This window comes from Salvia hispanica, chromosome 2, assembly GCF_023119035.1.
Source record: "Salvia hispanica cultivar TCC Black 2014 chromosome 2, UniMelb_Shisp_WGS_1.0, whole genome shotgun sequence".
NCBI classification, from domain to species: Eukaryota; Viridiplantae; Streptophyta; class Magnoliopsida; order Lamiales; family Lamiaceae; genus Salvia; species Salvia hispanica.
The window spans coordinates 6,383,313-6,398,598 of record NC_062966.1 but is presented as its reverse complement, the minus strand read 5'-3'; the positions used below and the strand labels follow the sequence as shown (position 1 = coordinate 6,398,598).

Sequence of the window (15,286 nt, the reverse complement as noted above, 5' to 3'; positions counted from 1 at the left end):
TCAACATAACATATCATAAACATATTGTTTAGAACTAATTAATGAAGTTACTCAAACTACAATTATATTATGCTATCAGTTAGAATATTTTCAATTGAAAGTCGTTACGAAAATAATGTTATGGATCATGTCACACTCTTTAAGTGCATGTTTTTGCACATCCCTCCATTTTTTTAGCAATTTTCTTAAATCCATTGCATCGGTACATTTCAAGCACCTTGTATGTGCTCAGATATTTTAATATATTACTCAGCAAAAATAATGTCATGGGCACAGAAAAAGAAAACAGAAGTTAGGGGCACATTTACTTGGATTTAGAAGTTCTTTGACTTGCCATCTTCGTTGCTTATATCTTTGATTTTCAAAGTTTAATACTTGAAATTATCTTTATACGAGTGCGTTAAAATGACAACACCTCTTAAAGTAACACTATATCACCATTCCTAGCCAATCATTTGTACATGTAGACGAATAATCAGCTGTCATGTGACAATCATTAAAAAATGCTCAAGGGTAAATTTTCTCGACCAGCAATATCCAATACACTATACAACAATTTTTCTAGGCTAGCAATATCCAATACGCTAGACAACAATCCATAGATTGCTGTCTAGCGTTTATACTATTGATGTGTAGCGTTTATAATATTGCTGGATACGTGGTGTCACAATGTCAATTTAAGAGGTGTTGTCATTTTAACACAAACATTTCTTTATATCTTTATATGTGTCTGTAGATGTTTGTATATAGCATAATGCTTTGTCTATTATATAGAAATGGCTCGAGGAGTATCTGTCGGACGCCCTGATTGTGAGGCGCCCCTGGGGTTGGAGTTTCAACATTTTACAAGAAAATCTAAAGGCTCCACCTAATTAGAAACACTCAACTAATAGGCAATACATACAACTACTAATGTAGAATTTATACAATCCTTACAAAGAATGAAGGCTTTTGCTCCTAAGAGTCCTTCCAAAATAAAATCAAACAGAGAATAAAATGAGTTAAGATAGATATTTATACAAAGGCTAAAACAAAGAAAATTAGGGAATTCATGGGAAGATAGTTACATTCCCGGATAAGTGACTCGTGCGAATGAAATGGACAAGCTAACTACTCAGCCGAGTAAGATCTGCTAGAGCATTTGTTGCTATACTTCACTCGATCGAGTGGAATCAGGCAAGCTAACTGGTCGATTAAGTGGAATTAGACAAGCTAACTAATCTGGTAATCGAATGTACTCGATACCCGAAATCTGATCAAATCTAGTACTCGGTCCGGGCTGTATCCTATACTCCATGATTTTCGGGATGGATCAGGTATTACCCTAGATCTAATAGAACACCCCTAGATGAATACGCAGTAGGTCCCCCACGCATGAAATTAACAAAAAATAAAATAAAATTATATATTCTCAGTCGAAAATTAAAAATTAGGAGTTAGAGATGGTAAACGAAAAGTATCTTTATGGGCGAAGCCCATTTTCATGTAATGGTGGCATCGTATTGAATTGGGCCTTACATAAGCCCAGAAGCAGTAGAGTTACCTTCCCACGCGCACAGAGCTCTTCTTCTATTTCCCATCAAAGATCTGAGTCTGAAGCGTCTCTGTACGCAAAACGAGTCAACTCAGCGAGTGAGCCCGTCCAAGTGTATTTGATACAAGCTCTTTTTGGCTCAGAAATCCGGCTCGAATCCGAGGAGGATGGTGGATCCGGCGAACACGAAGCTCGGCAGGATGCTGTTGGACCAGATCAGCCCGGCTGTGATGGTGCTCCGCACGCCGCTCGTGGAGGATTCCTGCCGGAGAAATCATTTATCCCTGATTGAAATGTTGTCCCCCTACAGCACTTTCAATAACATCGACGGTAACAATCTGTGAAGTTTGAGCCACAATTTTGTCGTGCTGGATTATGTTTACTTTATTTGGTTATATGCGTTTTGGTTTATTCAATTTTCAGTTCCAGTCAGGACGGCTAGTGATCAGCCGTACAGATTGAGGAAATTCAAATTGAGATTGTTTTATAATTCGGATATTCGGCAGCGGAGTACTGAGGTACGTTCAATATGAGTATTTTCTCTTGCATTTGCTTCGGATGAAGTTGACTTTGTGAACTGAATCATGCTTCGTGTCTGTGTTATTTGTTTATATGTATACTTGAATTTTCTCATGGCTATATATCTATACAGTTCTTTGACATAAATTAGAATAAGTGATGCTAGATGATATGCAGGAGGGGATCCGATGAGATGTCCCATTTTAGCAAAAATATTAGAACTGAAGAGATTTTTTTGCAATTTTCAAATTGTGATGCTAATAGGGAGATTTCCAACTCGGTGTTTCATAGTCTTCCTCTGAATCTTATCTTCCTCAATCCAGGCTGCAAAGGAGAGGTTAAAACAAGTAATCACTCATGCGGGAGATAAAGAGATATCCGATTTGTGTTCACCTGAAGCAGAAATTGAGTCTGTAATTACGAGTAAGCTGGAACCCCCCAAGTTTTCATGCTGAGGTCCTCTTTGACTCCGTTGAAAACAAAGAGACGAAATTGTTTCTAACCGTTCTATTCAACCGGGTTTTTGCCATCACTGTGTCCATGGATTCCTTATAATCAATTTGTTGGGTGTAGTTCCCTTTTAGTTTCAGTGTCTCTTTTCTTTTGATTTTTGATTGGTAATCCTCGGCCTGTTGTAGAATATTCACTTTTCAGTTGAAAAGAGCATCTCTTTCTTATTTTACAGAAAGTGACAACATTTTATATAGTCTCCGTCCCATATTGCTCGCACTTTTTATTTTAGGTCATTGATTTGGGATTGATTTTTTAGTGTAATTAAATTAGTATTTTAAGTGTAGTGATAACTCTAATATATTATTTAAATACCCTAATTCTAACTTAAAATATAAATAGTGTAAGTAGTTTCGGACGAGCCGAAATAGAAAAGTGCGAGTAACATCGGACAAAGGGAGTAGTAATATTAGCTATGAGTTTTGAGTACTGATGTTAGTTTTTTTGCAGTGTCAGCGCAGGAGTTAGTGCCATCATGGTTTCAGAATTTTAACAAAGAGCTTATCGATGCTGCTGCCTTCTCAGAACATGAAGCTTTTGATCATCCTGTGGCTTGTAAGTCTATATACTATTGTACTTGGACTGAGTGTTTCTAAACTCAGCTGGTATTTGATCTTTTTCTTCAATATGCTGCATTGAGAGTGATCCTGGAGGTATTAAGTGATGGTTATGCATTTAAATTTGATGTAAATAGGCCTTGTTGCCGTCTCTACAAAGGATAAAGATCCCATAGGAAAATTTGTTGACCTTTTCAACACAACTCAGTTGCCTCATCTTCTGAACGATGGCTCCATGGATCCTAAGATTCTGAAGTATTACTTGCTGGTACATGATAATCAAGAAGGCATGCAGGAAAAGTACGTGATGATCATTCTACTCTTAAGTTAAACCGCATATATTTTACATGTATGGACTGAATCCTGGTTCTAAATGTGATTCACATATTACCTTATTAATCGCATATGAGAACAATGAGTTTATGTATACCTATGTCTAATATATTTTCATACATGATATTCAAAGGGGGTAAACTTTACTGTAATTGTAGCATACTTGTAGTCTTTATTTGTGGGGCAAACACTGCAACTTTAATGGGATGTACTTATCCTTCGATGGGACAGATGTATTTAGATTCTTCCTTAAATAACTATACATCTACTGCAACAATGGTATATTGTGCCTTTATCATCTACTGTGACGAATATTGATTGGTGGATAGATATTTCATTTATAAGAACATACTGGCATAAATGCTATCCTGTTTAAGAACATTCATGATAAGTAGAGATGGTGGGTAAATGAAAGCAACAAGGAATGACATTGTTATTGTCTTTGATTTTCTTTTAACAGCACCTGACAAGTTTCAAATGCTGATATGAGTCTATGTTCATTCTCTCTGAGCAGAGCTACTGGAATTCTGGCAGAAATGAGGAGTACATTTGGTGCAAGTGATTGTCGTCTCTTGTGTATAAACTCTTCTGTTGACGGCACGGAAGAACATCAACAAAATTCATGGGCATCTCATGTGAGGAAGATTGATGATTGAGATTTTTCCTGTCCTAATAAAATCATGTATTTACATCTTTTTTGTTTCAGGAAAATAGTGCTTCAAATGAAAAACAGTTCGGTTGCTTCCTCAACAAGGATGATATAGAAGAGGTATTTATTTGCAGCCTTAGATCCCCATACAGAAGGATATTATCTTTAACATGAATGTGATCAATCTTCTTGTATCTCACAGCTGAGAAATACCATGCACGATTTCTCATCTAAACATATAATCCCTCTTATGGAGCTGAAAATTCGTGTTCTTAACCAGCAGGTATCTTCATCAGTTGTCTGATTTATATGTTTTTGTTAGTATGGTCTAGCTCTAACCTAATCTAATATGTTGTTAAGTCAGGTTTCAGCAACAAGGAAGGGTTTTAGAAACCAGATAAAAAACTTATGGTGGAGAAAAGGGAAAGACGATGTACCTGAGAATCCTAGTGCACCTATGTATGTTCAATATTTGTATCAATAGAGAATATTTCTGCTAATGGTATTCTTCTTCCTTTTACCTTACTTTCTCTAACTTGTCTTTCTTAAACTTTATTATAGGTACACCTTTAACTCGACAGAATCTCAGATACGAGTGTTGGGTGACTATGCTTTCATGTTGCGAGACTATGAGCTGGCATTATCGAATTATCGACTTATTTCTACTGATTACAAACTTGATAAAGCTTTGAAGCATTATGCTGGTGTTCAGGTATTTCAGTTTTCCTTTTAAATTAATCCACCCTTTTCTTCTGGTTGGTTGCAAGCATGACCTTGAAACATTCTGTCTGTGTGTCTGAGTACAGGCATTGGGGTGAATTAAATTTTAATCAAGTGGAATATGATGTAATTTTCTGTTTCAAACCCATGGCTTGCCTGTTACTTAATCTGTTTCTGTAATAAGTGAAGAGAGTTAAGATTGGCTTACCAGAGGCAATTGTGCATGTTTTGTTTCCAAATTTTTTGTTTTTAGTAATTTAGTATGTTCATTTATGAGTGTGGTGGCACTATGAGGTATATGCCTCCTATAATTTTCTATCCCTAACCTATCTAAATGGCTGGATATTCTTATACAAATGTCTCTGTTTTTCTTACATTCTATGGAGTGTTTTGATTGCACAGGAGATGATGGGACTGGCTTATTTTATGTTGGATCAGTCAAGAAAAGATGCTGAGTACTGCATGGAAAATGCATTTACCACATATGCGGTAATGATAAACTTGACAAGCTTTTCTCCCTGCCTTTCCATCCCTTTTTTCGGTTCATGCATCTGACATTTATGATTTTCTCAATAAAGCACTGTACGGATTCCAGGAAAATTGATGTTATATTATCACACCAGAATATGTAACTACTAGAATCTTATGGTGCAATAAAGATAATAGGACACCAGCCACTTGAGGAAATAATGGTTATCTATGGAATTCTCGTTGGAAAATGGTTTAGTTTTGACTTCTTCAACAATCTGAAATCTAAATGACTTAATGAGTTTTGATGCTCGATCTCTTAATTGATTTAAGTCCTTGATTCATTTCTATTTGATATCAAAATGCAAGATAAAAGAGCTGTGCTCCATAGGCATTTCTTTTGTCTGTTCAGCTAGAATTTCTTCAATTAACACATACCATTAACTTCAGAAAATTGGTTCATCATGTGGGCGGAACGTCACACGCTGCGGAATTTGGTGGGCTGAGATGTTAAAGGCTAGAGATCAGTACAAAGACGCTGCTGGTGTCTACTTCCGAATCTCTGGTGAGGTAATGCCCATAATTATGCACGCTAAACAGATGGAAAATTATCATGTTACTCTCTGAAACCTATCATTGTTAGGAACCCTTGAATTCTGCGGTGATGCTTGAGCAAGCCGCGTACTGCTTCTTGATGTCTACACCAGCCATGTTAAGGAAATATGGGTTTCACCTTGTTCTTTCTGGCGATCTCTACAAGAAATGTGATCAGGTAATGATTATTCTTAATTTTTTATCAATCTAATAATGATACTATGATGTTAAGAAGTTTTTACCTTGCATTTTCACCAGATAAAACATGCAGTGAGAACATACAAAGGTGCCCTTTCTGTCTTTAAAGGCACAGCTTGGAGCCACATCAGGGATCATGTCCATTTCCATATTGGAAAGTAAACTCCTGACAGTTCTAATTTTTGCATAAAAGCATATGGCTTTGATCACGAGAGTTGTTTGCCAATAAATTGAGGAATGTTTCAGGTGGTATGCAATACTTGGAATGTTCGATGAGGGTATCAAACATGTGTTAGAGGTCTTGGCCTGTGGTCATCAAGCCAAGCTCACTCAAGAGTTGTTCCTGAGTGAATTTTTTCAAATTATTCAGGTCTGAAGCCAACGCTTTTTTACATTCTCAAACCTTTGACTTCTTTATATTTATTGTCCATAGCTCTGGCCTCATATAAAAAAGTAAATAAATGAGATTAAGCAGCCAAATACAACGAAATATGGATCGAGACGTACACCGAATAAAAAACATTGAATTATGTTATGGTTTTCCTTTTTCCATTAACTGCACCATAAACACCTGGCAGTTTTACTCTTGCCTTATGGAAGCTGCTTTTGTTATTAATCAAAATGCATGATCAACTGAATTTTCCTCTACTATTGGTATTTTCTGTTTCTCTCACTCCTAGGAAAGTGTTCTAAATTGCTAATTTATGAATTCTTCCTTTTTTATTTGAATAAATTGAATTTGAAAATGAGGGGCAGTTTATAGTCCTAAATGAAGTCTCCATTGTCTCCATCCTATTCACACTTTGTGACAGCAAGGGTTTGTCAACCCTCTTGGTTCCTGTCAATTGTAACATCAAATCTGTGTTGCTCTTAAGCTGTCATATCCTTTTAACTGCTTTCACTAAGATAGAAACTGAATTAGTTTGTATTCCTATTATAGTGCAGATATAAACCTAATTAGTTTGAATTCCTATTAGAGTGTAGATCGAGGCATACGCAGTTTGACTGCCAATTAAAGTATTTTTAACCCTTGTACTAAGTGTTAGTGTTCTATGATCTTCTAGAGATTTTTGCTCACCTTATCATTTTCGTGTTATGTTCAGATTTACCTAAAATGTCTCTAATATCTATTGTTTACTTGATAATGTAGGAAACAGGGAAAATATTTGAGGTGTTGAGGCTTCAGTTGCCTGTGATAAACTTTCCTTCAATCAAAGTCGTGTTTGAAGATCATCGCACTTATGCATCTCCTGCAGCTGTAAGTTAGTTCATACTTTTCCTTAATTGTAAGCTTTTGCTGCACACATTTGGTTTTAGTGACATTTGACCATCCATTTGCATCAAATCTTGTTTATTCTATTTCCGCACGACCTTAGTAGTTAATACTGATTGTTTGTTGTTTCTCAAAAGTTTTTGGATCCATATCTGTTGTTATTTTTCTCATTTCATATCTGAATTAGCAAATTTGTACTTCTGGAGTTTGTATGCCAGATTGTTTTCACTCCTTTGTGGATAAATTGTTGCATTGTTGTATCTATAGATCAGTCATGCTTTAGGTAAATGCGCATGAGCTGCCTTTAAATTCATCATATGCTTATTTTGTGAGATTGTGGTGTCAGTTTGATCTTTGTCAGATTACTAGTGCCACATGTTTCAGTGGTTCAGACTTCAGATATCAGTGCTTTTATAATGATGACGTTTAGATTTCTTTTAATTAAATTTTGTTTCTTTGAAAGTTGGTAATTTTTTCACTTATGCCAACTTTGATTTGTTAATGTACCTGTCAATGCAGAACTTAGAGAATATCCAATCACTTATTTTGTCAAGAGATTTATTTTCCACCCCTCCAATTTCCACACATAGATGTCTATTTGCACGTCAATTAAAACTTACATATTTCAGGCCAATGTTGAGGAAAGCTTGTGGCAGGCGCTGGAGGAGGACATGACTCCATCGGTCGCAGGGTTGAAGAGTAACTGGCTTGATTTACAATCAAAGATTTTACCAAAGAAGTACAAAGAATCAAACGTCTGCATTGCTGGAGGTATGAAGGTGATATTACATTTAAGTTAAAAATTTATACTCCCTCCATCCAAAAAAATAGACTAAGTTGTAAATGGCACGGGTTTGGTATGAAGGTGGTATTACATTTAAGTTAAAAATTTATACTCCCTCCGTCCACAAAAAATAGGCTAAGTTGTAAATGGCACGAGTTTAATGCGCAATTTGTTAAGTAAGAGAGAGAGGGGGAAAAGGTGGTGGAAGTAGTGTTAGTGGATTATGGGGTCCACATTATTAGTTGGTACTGTATTTAATTGTTTAAAACTTTCCATATTTAGAAATTTAGAAATTGGTTTAATTTTGGTGGACGGTCGAAAATGGTAAATCTAGTCTATTTTTTTGCGGACGGAGGGAGTATGATAAAGTAATGTGTATCTTTGCCTGCCATTGCCCCTAAATTCCAGTTGAGAAATTCGTAGTTAACATTAGCAGCAAAATTTGATAAAATGACAGAACAACCATGGCATAACATTGACTAACCCTTTATCTTCATAATTGGACAAAACAAAAGTTCCACTTTAGAAACCATATATGTTGAGAAATTCATGTGATTTACAAAATTTACATATTATATGTTCTGGTTTTGAAGCTACATATTAGCAGAAGAATATGATAACATGCACAAAGTAACTGTGGCTTAACATTGCGAACTTCCTCTCTATGACTGGATGTATGAGAGTTTCACTGTAGAAGCCTTGAAGCTTTGGTTCGTCTGGAGATGATTAAAATAAGTATGCTTGATATGTCTTGATTTTGCATGAACAGAACACCAGCCTGTCACTTGTAATTCCAAGAGTGCAGAATAATGACAGTTTCAACATGATGTACTTGTTTAAGTGATGTAACCAGATTGTTTGGGCAAAAACGAAGCAGCTCTGTGTTGAGCTAAGCAATTAGGAATGTTTGCATATCATCTCATGCAATGCTTTAGAACATGTTAATTAAGAGTTATGTTTGCCATTTTCTAAAGGAGTAGGTCCCACATACAAAGCAGTTATGTTATTAAGAGTTATGTTTCTCATTTTCTGTCCAGCGGTCCAGCCATCTTTAATGAGTATTCTCTTAGGTCCTTGAAGAGAGTTACTTCATTATCTTGCATCAAAATTTTCCTTGTCAACTCCAGCACCACAGGAGTAACTCTTCAGTCTCAACAACATACTCCCTCCGTCCCCAAAGAGTATGAACAATGGGTTCGGCACGGGTTATAATAAATAAGGGGAAAGTAAGAGAGAGAGAGAAAGGGTAGTGGAAATAATGTTAGTGGAGAGTGGGTTCCATATTATAATGGTATAAGTTGTTAATGGTAATGGTATAAGCTGTACATAAAATGATGTGTAGGGGTAGTATGTTGTACTTTTTCCAATTTAGAAAGTTCATACTCTTTCGGGACGGACGAAAAAGGAAATAGTTCGTACTCTTTGGGGACGGAGAGAGTATTAAGTAAAACATGACAAACAGATTAAAAAGATTGTTACTTCTAATGTGCTACCAATTTCAGCTTTTTGGGCTTGCTTACATTTTGCTCTCTATGATATTGCAGAGGCTATCAAGGTGGAAGTTAGTTTCAGGAACCCTCTTCAGATCCCTATATCAGTTTCAAATGTTTCTCTGATATGCAAGCATTCAACAGAATGTGATAAAATTGACCCAGGTATGTTGCTGTCTAGTTTATGGGTTTATGCTTAAATAAGTTCTTTAATTGATTTTCAATTCTGATCCAGCATCAACGTCGTTACTATGTTTTGTGATTGCAGCCTCGAATGGATCTTTAGATGAAGATAAGAATGACACAGGATTGAGAACTGTCTCAGTTACTGGGTATCTCTACGATGCTTTCTGGATCTAGTTAGTCTCATATTTGTTTTCTAGATATTTCAATCATGCAGTGATACCATTACTATCTGAATGCAGGGAGACTAGCACAGATGCATCGTTTTTCGATTTATCAGAAGTCAACATTTCAATGCAAAGTGGAGAAACCGTATTGGTGAGCTTTAAATCCTTGTATATAGTAACTAGCTATCAGTGATAGCACCCTTGAGGTACATTATATGAAGGGGCTGATTGTTTTGATGCTGTATATCTCTCTCTCTCATGGAAATTTGTCTTACAATGATTTTATTAGTTCCTTTGTCAAGCAGAAAGTATGTACTGTGATATACCCTTGGTAGCCTTATCATCTGCTGGTATTCTATAAGCACACTTTCTCTTCCCTTTTCTTTCTTTTTCAGGTTCAGCTAACAGTCACTCCCAAAGTAGAGGGCACTTTAAAATTAGTTGGCGTTCGGTGGAAACTCTCTGGTTCGGTAATTGGAATTTGTAACTTTCAGTCAGATATTGTCAGAAAGAAAGTTGCTAAAGGGAAAAGAAAGCCAAAAAAGTCACTGAAAGATAACCTTGAGTTCTTGGTGATAAAGGTATCGCCACCCCCTCTTCTTGAATTTATTGCTTTTCCTGTAGGAACTTATCTATGATGTACTTCATCTGGATTAGTGTTTGTTGATAAAGATATAATGGTTCTGCTACAATGCGTTTGATGTTCTAGAGTCTACCAAGGCTTGAGGGTACCATTCACAACTTACCTCAGACAGTTTATACTGGAGATCTTCGACGTCTTACCATGGAGTTGAGGAATCCATCAAAAACTCCTGTGAAGGTAAATGTTTTATCATGGTTTATGTAATTCTGGACCTTTTTATGTTTTCCTTTTCTTGATGGTGTTATTGACAATTCGCATCATGTAAAATGTACCTATGCTATTTTCTTATGAAAGATGCATTTGATGTTTAATTGTATAATGCTAAGTAATTGATACATATTTGGGAATAGGAGACCCAGAGTTTATTAATCATCGAATATTTTCTCCAGTTGTATGGAACGTTCCGTAGACATGTTATTCTTTGGATATAAAATTGACATGAGGGTTTTAGTCATTCTATTTTTTGTGATTATTAATTCAGTGCAATAGGAAGAGTTTAATTATGGTATTCCATATGTCCCTCAAAACATTGCCAATTTTAGTATGTTCCCCAAAACGTTGCCCATTCCATTTTTGGTAACTACCCCACCACTTTAACATGACACATTTCCTTTTTAAACACCTGTGTCACTCTCTCAACTTTAAATCTTACATGTCACTCTCACCACTTTACACCACTTTTCAACTCCTAAAGTATTTTTGCCCAAAAGGAACACATCTCATAAATAATGGGATGCAACGAGTATATTTGATCCTCAATTTATCAACTTATATTTACATAAAACCAAAGCATGGTTCACACACTTACCTAACATTTGCAATTAAATACAATATCCCTACAATAAATATGGGCCCCTTTTCCCACTCATCTATACACTTAACATTTGTTAAAACTCGTGCTGAAAATAAATGGGCTATGTTCTAAGGGGGGAGTATTATATAGAAAGTATGATTCAAGATCGTACAAGCTTAATTCTTATGGATTTATCATTTGACTTTCTGTTTGTAGTCTAACTCTTAACCAAGAGAAAATCAGGAACCTCTTTTTTTCTCTTATTGGTCACTTTCTCTCATATTGTCTGAGATCTGTTGGATTTGTCAATTTACTCAGTTTCATGTTATTTCAGTGAAGTGCCTGCTTCTTTGCCTCTTGATACTCATTTAATGCTTGTTGACATTGTCTCTGCAACCATTTGATATTTGTCCTCATGACCAATAAAACAGCTTTTTTTTGTATAACATCATCTCTTCTAACATGGCTATGCCTGAAACACCACATGGAGGAAACTTTATTCAATTCACTTCATATATGTTGGCAGAACTTGAAGATGAAGATCAATCATCCAAGATTTCTAGACATTGCAGATCAGGAAGTTATGAACTTGGAATTCCCTACTTATCTGAAAAAACAGGCAATTTCATCACGAAGCTGCACTACCTTAGATGCATCCAAGACAGCAAAAACTGTATTTATGTTCCCCGAGGTCGATGCGCTCCACCTATGTGCTAGTATGTTTTACTAGCAGTTTTGGCTGTTTGGTGCATTTAACTAATTCTATTATTTTTCCTATTTGCAGAACATAGCAAGTTCTTGGCAAACACCCATTAAGTGGCCCCTTTGGTTTAGGGCTGCTGCTTCTGGAAGCATTTCACTGTGTATAACAATATATTACGAAACAGAAGATGTGTCATCAATCATAAAATATCGAACTTTGCGCATGCATTACAATGTGGAGGTAACTAGGCGATGGGGCAAATTATCTTTTGACTATTTTTACCAAGCATATGAAACAGAAATTGTACAAGACTTCTCTATGCAACCTTGTATTTTATGATTTGATCTTAGAGTTTGATATTTACTTTCCTAATCTCATAAATGCATCTTCATGAAAAATGTAGGCTTGCTGATCAGATTTGATTTTCTCGAAGTACTCCATATTATGTTAGGCATATAATATGGTGAATGCTTGGAAAAATTGTCTCCACTTTGACATGTCTTGTATTTCCTGAAACTAGGTGCTGCCATCTCTGGAAGTGTCATATCGAATCAGCCCCTCTCCATCTCGATTGCACGAGTTCCTTGTTCGTATGGATGCCACCAACAGGACCAGTTCACAGAATTTCCAGGTGCATCAGTTATCATGTGTTGTGGACCAGTGGGAACTTGCACTGCTGCAGCCAATGCAGCCAATAGGACCTAACTTATCCTTGGGATTTTTGATGGCTGGTCAGTCACTGTCATGCTTTTTCAGGCTAAAGGTTAGTAGCAAAATCAAGAGTCTTACTCATCTTATTTGTGAGTGCCTCTTCAGATTGTTATTCCTGAGATAACTCTCCTTTGCAAATGCATGTTGTTCTGCAATATACGTTGCATAACCATCATCCACTAGACACTTGTTTCCTCCTTCGAGTTAATTATCGTGTCTCTCATTCTGAAAAGACATCGTATTATCACTCTTAAATCAGCTACTTCCTTTGAGACACTTGTTTCCTCCTTCAAGTTAAAGACATTGTATTATCATTCATATATCAGTTACTTCCTTCTTCTCCTCTCTCTGTACTCGGAGAAGGTCATGCATGTTGAATAAACTGTAGTTATGAGGATGTTTGTTGTTTTCTTTGATATGACTCTGGGTATTTTAAGGAACCAATATGCTACGAATAGGTCTAGATACTGTTTATTTTATTTTCGTACCTGACTAAGCTGTACCTGTTTTCCACATCTTGTTTGAAGTTATATCCTTGCTTACATTCTTAAGTGACTTTGTGCATCAGAATTGCAAAACTCGAGGAAGTACTGAAGATAAAATGTCTTTTGCCAAGGGAATAGCAGATGTGAGACTTGTTGATAGCGAGTCCAGTGGATTGTTTGATACATCTGTATCACCTTTTGATCTTTTTCATCATCAAGAAAGATTGCATCAAGAAAGGCATGACAAGGTACAAGTTTGCTTCATTTTCCCTTGTTTTGTATCCCAAACTATGATCTGGTAGACATTTCTTACTGCTATTCTCGATTGTTGATGCTACTGTAGTTAGAGGATTGAGCTTATTAAGTTGCATGAATAAGAACAACGTTTCACTCCACATGTTTTGTACTTCCTTTGTCCCATAAAAATAGAGACATTTGGGATGACACGGGGTTTAATGCATAATTGGTAAAGTAAGAGACATAGAAAGAAAAAGTAAATGGAGTACCTCAATGGAGAGAAAGAAGTTACCAAGAATAGAAAAGGGCTATTTTTATGGGACGGGCCAAAATGGAAAGGTGTAATAAAATGACTGATAATAATTCTGATGATCAATCATTTAGTTCTGTTTTGGTCTCCCTCATAATCCTATATTTATAATTAATCTTATTTGGAATGTCATAGGGTGATGGGAACACTGTTGATTTCATCTTGATAGCCGAGTCACAGGATGATAGTGATGCTGAGCCACCAAGAACCGCTGCAGAAATTCTCTCTCACTACGCGTGCCACTGCAGGTAAAATTACATTTCTTATAATGTCTTCTGCTGAAGCTATCAAGTTTCTGCATATACTAGCTGTTGATTACAGAATCCATATTTTGGTCTTCATTTTAATTATTTTCCTGTTTACATAGAGTTGGAAGTAGCAGCCCGGTATGGTGGTCAATGGATGGTCCTCGGTCAGTGAACCATGACTTTTCATCTGGTTTCTGTGAGATAAATCTGAATATGACTGTATACAACTCCTTAGAAGATGCTGTATCAGTTCGAATTAACACCCTTGATTCCTTACCTCGGTCGAACTCAATCACCAACACTGCTTCTGTATCTGGGTACGAATATGGTTGGCACGATGCATCTCATTTAACTGATGCTAAAGTAACACCTGATTCCATGGGGGGCCGAGTTGGGAAGGCTCTATCACCTGAGAGCGTTTCACCATTCATTTGGTCCGGATCATGTTCAACGCGGATCAATCTTGAGCCGCTGTCTTCTGCTGAAGTACCTCTCCAGATTTCTGTGTTTTGCCAAGGTACGTTTGACTTATCAAACTACTCGTTGCAGTGGAATTTACTGCCAGGTGACGGAGGAGACGATGGAAACGAATCAAGAGTGCGATCTGGTTCTTGTCATGGCCGCCCTTACCATATTACAGTGCTGCAAAAAGAACAAAGCTGAAACATTAAATTATTTTCGTCGTATCAGGTAAAGGGAAATTGTTTGTAGTGACTTTACAAATACGATCTGTAAATGACAGTGATTGAATGTATTGTTGTAGCAATAGAGAGAACACAGCAAAAGAGTTCATTGCAGTTTTTGAAGGATCCTCCAAATAATCACATGCTTTTGTTTCGTGGGAATTTATTCATGTGACGTTTCTCCCTATTTCTGATACCAACTTGATTTCACAAAGCACAGTTTTTTGTTCTAAAATTTCTATTTTTGTAGTATCTTTTATGAAGAAGCGCAAATCATTTGAGACCTATTCACGTTATTACATATTATGGCTCTAATTTCTTCTTAAATATTTAACACGTATAAGACCTATTCACGTTATTACATATTATGGCTCTAATTTCTTCTTAAATATTTAACACGTATATGTACGATTTTTAATTTCCATGATCAAATTAAATGCATTCTAGCTATAAATATATTTGATCAAATATCTTATTTCATTTATTTTAAATAG

The 15,286-nt window shown here is 36.2% G+C and overlaps 1 protein-coding gene across 1 annotated transcript; it reads left to right on the top strand.

The window, feature by feature from the left end:
- The first annotated feature begins 1,565 nt into the window (after positions 1-1,565).
- On the top strand, positions 1,566-14,906 carry LOC125205758 (trafficking protein particle complex subunit 8-like). The gene is made up of 28 exons (XM_048104863.1): positions 1,566-1,864; positions 1,958-2,052; positions 2,377-2,476; positions 3,014-3,118; positions 3,258-3,420; positions 3,968-4,088; positions 4,160-4,222; positions 4,305-4,385; positions 4,467-4,561; positions 4,664-4,814; positions 5,225-5,311; positions 5,741-5,860; positions 5,934-6,062; positions 6,143-6,240; positions 6,329-6,452; positions 7,233-7,340; positions 7,985-8,126; positions 9,684-9,794; positions 9,898-9,961; positions 10,055-10,130; positions 10,375-10,560; positions 10,689-10,799; positions 11,942-12,106; positions 12,200-12,358; positions 12,639-12,881; positions 13,398-13,562; positions 13,997-14,109; positions 14,229-14,906. Exons 1-28 carry the CDS (start codon positions 1,702-1,704, stop codon positions 14,770-14,772), a joined length of 3,882 nt encoding a protein of 1,293 aa, XP_047960820.1. The 5' UTR covers positions 1,566-1,701; the 3' UTR covers positions 14,773-14,906.
- The last annotated feature ends 380 nt before the right edge of the window (positions 14,907-15,286 follow it).